Source organism: Antechinus flavipes, chromosome 4 (assembly GCF_016432865.1).
Source record: "Antechinus flavipes isolate AdamAnt ecotype Samford, QLD, Australia chromosome 4, AdamAnt_v2, whole genome shotgun sequence".
NCBI classification, from domain to species: Eukaryota; Metazoa; Chordata; class Mammalia; order Dasyuromorphia; family Dasyuridae; genus Antechinus; species Antechinus flavipes.
This window is the reverse complement of record NC_067401.1, coordinates 27957902-27965144: the sequence shown is the minus strand read 5'-3', so window position 1 is coordinate 27965144 and position 7243 is coordinate 27957902. Positions and strand designations below refer to the sequence as shown.

General features: G+C 47.1%; 1 protein-coding gene across 1 annotated transcript in view; it reads left to right on the top strand.

Moving 5' to 3' along the window:
* The first annotated feature begins 3846 nt into the window (after positions 1–3846).
* NXN (nucleoredoxin) overlaps positions 3847–7243 on the top strand; it is a 137066-nt gene continuing 133669 nt past the window's right edge. Inside the window, exon 1 of the mRNA XM_051992215.1 lies at positions 3847–4330. Coding sequence (XP_051848175.1) covers positions 3938–4330 — 393 coding nt within the window. The 5' untranslated portion in view covers positions 3847–3937. The remainder of the gene's footprint in view (positions 4331–7243) is intronic.

The following is a 7243-nucleotide window of genomic DNA, read 5'->3' as shown; positions in this document are numbered from 1 at the left end:
CATGAATATATGAGCAATAATAATATGCCTGAATGACCAATATGTATAACTTGCTAAATACCAGGAGGGACATTTTCTTGCAGTTAGTCTTTTTATTCATAGAAACATTGAGTGCTCTCCATAATTCAAAGGATGTCAACTATTATTTTAGGAAGCTAAACTAGCCTCATTGGGCTACTTTTTATAATAAGCTCTCGCTAGTATTATAATTCTGGAATCATTTCCATTGGAAATTCCCCTTTCCACACCAATTTAAAAGGCAGCTGGTGCACTTGGCTTCAAACCAAAACCTGCTTTACCAGTGATTCTCTAAATTTTATTTACACTGATTCTTATTTCATGTGTAGTAGGCTCAAACTCTCACTTTCCCAGGTGCCAGATGCTGGTTTGGACACACTCCAGTGGAAAGTGCTTTCCTGTAAAATACTAAAAGTGAAGTGCTAAATACACACACGCACACACACACTGCCATTTTATTTCAGGCTTGCCCCTACACATCAGTAACACTAGCCAAAGGAAGTAGTATAATCACGAGTTCACTATTTTGCCTGAACTTGCAAGTCCCATGATGCCCTCTTCTCTTACCATTCCAGTTAAATGAACTTGCCCTTTTCCTGACATGTAACGTAAATGCTTACAGTATTTGGGTATCTATAAGCTTGAGTTTAAAGTTATGTTTAACATGCTTTAAACAGTGCTTTAAAACATTCTGATAGGGGCTTAACAAATACGTTTTTTTTCCTTAAGATACTACCATTCCAAACTTTTTAAAAAAACTCTTTTTTGTACTTAATATTTTATTTTTACTAATTAGATGTAAAAATGATTTTCAAAATTCACTTTTGTTTAATTTTGATTTTCATTTTTTTCTTCCCTTCCTTTCCTTCCTTCTCTCCAAAACAGCAAGCAATCTGATATAGATTATACATGTACAATCATGTTAAACATATTTCCACATTAGTCATATTATGAAAGAAGAATCAGAAAAGGGAAAAACTATGAGAAAGCAGAAACAAAAGAAAATGAAAATAGTATCCTTCAATATGCTTTCAAATTCTATAATTCTTTCTCTGGATGTGGATGGTATTTTCCATCATGAATTTTTTGGAATTGTCTCGTATCATCGTATTGCTGAGAAGAGCTAAGTCAATCATAGTTGATCATTGAATAACATTGCTGTTACTGTGTACAATGTTCTGGTTCTGCTCACTTCACTCAGCATCAATTCATATAATTCCAGGTTTTTCCAAAATCTGCCTGATCATTATTTCTAATTAAAAAATTGTATTCCATTACATTTATAGAGCACAACTTGTTTAGCTGTTCCTTAATTGGTGATCCCTCAATTTTCAATTCTTTACTACCACAAAAAGAGCTGCTATAAATATTAATGAATATGTTTTGAGCATAAAGATGCAGCATTCATACACACAAATTTTGAGACATTTAGGAAGCTTTAGCCATGTTATGTAAATATCCCAAGTGAATTAATTAGAAACCCAATATTTAATCTATAATTGCACATACATATCTATGCGTAATTAGGCAATAATATTGTCACCATAGTGACCAATACATTGATGGGTACCCCTTCCAAAAACTAACATGGAAATCCATCTATGTTGTGTATTAGGATAATAATTTTCCTTGTAATTAGAGGCAATCCTTTATCCCAGGATTTTCACATGCATAGTGAGCAATAGTGCTATGGTGAAAATAAGGAGATATAAATTGTATCTTGTTCCTCTCCTCTCCTCTTGGCTTTCCCTTCAATCTTTCCTTGGATTATGTGGTAACATTTTACTGAATTGAAAATCCAAGTACTGCCTTGTTCTACACTAAAAAAAATTGAGAATCTTAGCCCTGAATTTTCCTTTCTGTGCCAGAAAGTTGTGGTTATGTTCTGAGGCTTAAATTAGCTCCCGTAAAGCATTTTAAGATTGTTGGTGGAAAGCCACTATAGAAAATCAAAATATTCTGCTTGGCACAAGGTAGTGTCTTGTTTTCATATTGGAGTTTGGAATGTCGACATTTATTGGGGGATTTGTCCACTAGATGGCGGTAGAGTCCAATAAAAACTTTTTACTATTTCGGGGGTATCCCCATTTAAAAAGCTAAGGTTGGGGGTGCCCTAGTGTTTTGTAACTGTGATCTTGGATCTGGACATCACAACTTGGTACTCTTGGTACTCTTGACACAGAGTAGAGGTAAAGAACATTTTTTGAGTCAGGGGATCTGGGTTTAAATGTAAACAGCACTGGATAACTCATTCTGGCACACTCAGGCCCTTGGTTTCCTCTTCTGAAAAATGAGGGGTTGGAACATATGATATTTAAGGTTCCTTTCTGATTTCAGTCCTAGGATCATCTGAGTCTTTTGCCTGCTGACCTGGGAATTCTGAATCACAGGCGGTATAGAAATCAGAATCATTGTGCCCAGGCCGTGGCTGTTAGAAGTGGTGGTGCCCATCACAGATGGTGGGATAGCTGGGTATGAGATGTGTTGAGATGTCCACGTTTTCTTGACCCTCTTCCCTAGTGAATGCCCGCCACTCGTCTGCTCTGAAACTGCAGAGTGCATCCATTCAGTGAAATCAACCAGTGAAACCAACAAGCGTTGATTTACTTGAGTGGTTGAAGGATGCGCCGGGATGGCGGGACCCGGTCCCTATCTCCAAGGAGTTTATGATCTAGTTAGCAGAAGAAGGTTTAGGCATGGGTCCTAACGGTGCACGGTAGTGATCAAAGGTAAAATGGGAGTTAAAGGAGAGAGAGGCAGAACTGCCGCCTTAGGCTCACGGAGGAGTAGAAAGGGCCGTGGAGGACCAGCCTTTGCCGCCCAGTTTTAGATGTCTGCTAAATGGTCCCTTCTGGTCCTGAGCGAGCCTGGCCAGATTGCTCTGAGGTTTCCTCCGCTTCTAGTGCCTGACAACTTTTGGCCGGGGTGGAATTGGGACTTGGCTTTGAAGGAAGGCCAGGATGTGGGGAAAGGGGCTGGGGGGTGGGGAGGAGGGACAGGGAATGATGGGAAGTGAGGGGAGTTTCTGTGAAGATGGAAAGGCTGAATGAAAGCTGCTTGGCAGGGGTGCTGCAATGGGCATATCGTGGGAAAGACTGGGAGACAAAACGGAGAACCTGGAGGGGAAATCAGGGGGACAGAGGAAAGGCAGGCAGGGACTGGGATTGGAGGCTGGGACCTCGAGGTCTCCTCCAGCTCTAAGTCGAAGAGCCTGTGACTGCTCCAGAGTACAGCAACTCCACAGAGGACCCGGGTTCCAGTCCCATCCTGCCGCTGAATATACTAGCTAACATCTGTGTGGTTCCGTGCCGGCACCCTGCTAAGCGCTTTGTCATTATTTCTCGTGTTATCCTCACAACAATCCTGGCAGGAAAGCACCATTACCTTCTCACATTTTACAGATGAGGAAACGGAGACAAATGCAGGCTAATTGCCTTGCCCAGGGTCACAAAGCTAGTGTCTGGGGCCGGGACTGGAACTCTTCCTGCCTCGGGTCCCAGTTCACACCTTGGCGATCTGCTCCTCACACTCTCACACTATTTGTCAGAGAAGGTGATGGGCCTCCGTGGCCTCCGGGTCCCCTTCGGCTCTGGAGCGAGGATCCTAGGGGCGCCTAGACCCCCAATGCACGCACACTGCCCTCCTGGGGCGGCCCCTTCTGCTCCCACCTGGCCGCAGCCCGGCCCTGCTGCAACCCCCCTGGGCAGCGGGCGCCGCCGCGGCACCAGGGAGCCCCCTAGCGGCCCTGGCGGGGCAGTCGGGCGGCGGCGGCGGCGGCGTGGGGGCGGGGAGGGGGCGGGCGGACGGCGCCGCTCTCCCAGTCCGCATTTGCCGCCTGCGCGCCGGCTGCCCACAGTTCGGTGGGTCGGAGCCTCGGGACGCGGCCGGGCAGGCAGCCGCAGCTCGCGCTCGCTCCAGGATGTCGGGCTTCCTGGTGGAGCTGCTCGGCGAGAAGCTGGTGGCGGGCGGCGGCGAGGAGGTGGACGTGCACTCGCTGGGCGCCCGCGGGATCTCCCTGCTCGGGCTCTACTTCGGCTGCAGCCTGAGCGCCCCCTGCGCGCAGCTCAGCGCCAGCCTGGCCGCCTTCTACGGCCGCCTGCGGGGGGACGCGCCGGGCCCGGGGCCGGGGAGCGGGGGCGCGGGCGCCGCAGCCCCCGCCGCCGCCGCCGCCGCCGAGCCGGAGCCGGAGCCGGAGCCGCGCCGCCGCCTCGAGATCGTGTTCGTGTCCTCGGACCAGGACCAGCAGCAGTGGCAGGAGTTCGTGCGGGACATGCCGTGGCTGGCGCTGCCCTACAAGGAGAAGCACCGGAAGGTGAGCCCCCGGCCCCCGCCGACTGGCCGGCCGGGCACGCCTGCCAGCGCGCAGCCCCGCAGCCCGGCCGGCCTGGCCCTCGCCTCGTGCCCCCAGGCACGACCTTTCTTCTTTGCCCTCTCCCCCTCGCCGCCGGTCCGTGCCCGCCGCACCGCCCGCTTCGCCTGGGGCTGAGGAGACCGGGGTTCCCGGGGCTCCCGGAGAAGCGGGCGGCAAAAAGTTTGACATCCGCGCCCCGCCCCCGGCTCCGTGTCGGTGCGGATTCCCAAAGTGGGACTGGCTTGACCGGGAATGCCGAGACCCCCTCCCCGCGCCCGCGATCGTGGTCCGAGGGGGGGCGGCGTCGGGGGAGGATTGTCCGGGCTCGCCTAGCTCCTTTCTCTGTCTTTCCCACCCCCATCGTGTTTGCGCCATTGACCCAGCTCCGACTGCTTTCCGAGTGGCCCAGCGTGCTCCCTTCCCTCTTCCCCAAGATATCCGGAGGAGAAGAAGCTTCTTGGGCCCCATTGGGGAAATCGGTTTCTCCCACTCGAAAGGACGGAGCCCAGGCCGGCCAGATGTTGCTGGAGGGGCCCCTTCCTCCGCCTCAGCCTATTGACTTCTAGCTGATATAGTGGTCTGTTGTGGGGGAGGGGGGTTGGCCCCCTACCCACAATGCCGGAACTGGGAGGCTTCCTCCTTTCCCTCCCTGGAGCAAGCTTCCAGAACCAGCATCATTGATGCCGATGCCGCGGTGATCGGCGCCCCGATGCGCCCGCCTTGTGAAAGGGATCCGTGACAAAAGGTTAGGAGAGGCGCCCTGAACGCCTGGTAGGGCTTCCCTTAGTCCCTGCGTCGTTCCCTGCGCAGCATCAGACGAACGAGGGGCTTTTTTCACCATGTGGGATGCTTGCCCCAAGAAGCCCCCCCCCTCCCCTTACACACACACCCCATGGCTCTGTGGGCTAGCTCTCACTCACCAAGGCTCCTCTAGCCGGAGGGAGAGCTGCTTGTGCCCGGTGCCCGGTGCCTGCGTCCAGCTCCCCTTTCTAAGTGGGTATGAGATTTTTCGTCTTAGATTCGGGTCCCGAGCTGGTAGTTGGAGATTAAGATTCTCTGGAAATGAGAAAATGGGTGGCATTGGCTCTTAACTGCTGATTGAATTACTCTGGAGATGAGTCAAATCATGGAGAATAGTTCATCTGGATTAAAAGGTATCTTTGAATGGGGCATTTATTGAATAAAATGAAAAGTTTGGGGCCAGATGTTTCATTTTAGTGACTAATAAAATCAAGTCAATTGTGAATCGTTAACTATTGACCTTTTCTTCTAAGACATTCAGTTTATGAGGTGACTGGGGACTTGTGTAGGAGAAATATCTGGGGTCACTTAGTGAGTGGGTTGGCACCAAACCCGTGTCTTATGTAGGAGTAATCTGCCTAAAAACTCAATTAGATTGAAGGAGCAAAGCAAAAATCTCACTTAGGAAGTGGTCTTAAATGTCTGGAATAAACCTTTGTTCTTTGAGAGTGGAGGAGGTACCATTCTGAGCTTGGAAATAGATACACAATTTAACAAATTTATTGTGGGGGAGGGGAGTTGACCCCTATCCACAATGCCGGAACAGGGAGGCTTTCTCCTTTGTAATTTTGTAAATTTGACATTGGGAAGGCATCTCACCACTTCAACATCTTCATTTGCCAGAGACTGAGGTAGACTGGAGACAGACCTGTGAAAATTGGTACTATTCCTCATTAGTCTGCCCTAATTGCATAAATCAATCTTTTTTTTAAAATATATTTTTATTGATAGCTTTTGTTTATACTTCACCTACATTTCCCATTGTATCCTCCCATCACCAACTCAAATGGAGAAAAGAATTGGTCAAAAAAATTACCCAACATAATTATAAATTTGCCTTTCTACAGTGTTCTACACCTGTAGGCCCTCCCCCAAAGATCGAGGAAGTGACAGAGGCTGTTTCTTCTTTGGTCTCAGACCTGGCCATTAATTGCATAATATTTGATTTGGATCGTTTTGGTGTTCTTTCCATTTACGTTGTAGTCCATGTGTATTGTTTTCCTGGTTCTGCTTACTTCAGGCTGCTTTGGCTCAAAGAGGTTTTTCTGTGCTTCTCAGTATTCACCATTTCTTATAGCATAGCAATTAAATAAGGTAAATTTAGGAATTTAAGCTACAGTCTGGATTATTTTGCATACTTTCTATATAATCAAAGACATTTATATGACACTTTTTATATCGCACTTTTTGATTTAGCTACACATTTTTTTTAATTTTAATATTTTTTTATTGATAGAACGCATGCCAGGGTAATTTTTTACATTAGCTACACATTTGTTCACAACAATCACATGAGACAAGTAGTGTGTGAGCCTTATTATACTGGCTGTCCAGACTCAACTTGCCCAGGCTTACATAATCTGGAAGTTTCCAAGACAGTATTGAACTCTGAGAAGAACCAGGTGCTCTGACCCTAGGCCCATTGTTCTTTCCACTGTGCAACTAGTTATTAATATGTGCAAATTATAAGCATGCATGACAAATAAAAAGCACTGGGATGTTTGTGTTGGTTATTGGTTGTTTTTAATAATTCTTTAAGGGGGAAAATGTCAGGTTTATAAAGTTATTTACCAAAAGCATATCTTATGTTCCCTATGGCCAATTTTAGTGTTCCCTAGCATTAAAAAAAAAAAATCGGTGTTCTCATTGAGTAGCTAATAAAATTGTTAGCATTTTGGTTAGCATCTGTACTCCACTACCAAAATACTCTTAAAGTAAAATCTTTAAAAGATTAAGATCTGTTACTGGGTATTTTTCACTGATAAAGAATGGAATCGAGATTTGGAGGAAAGTTTGTTATCTTACATATTAGAAAATGATATTGTATATTCTCATGAATCTGGGCTCATTTGG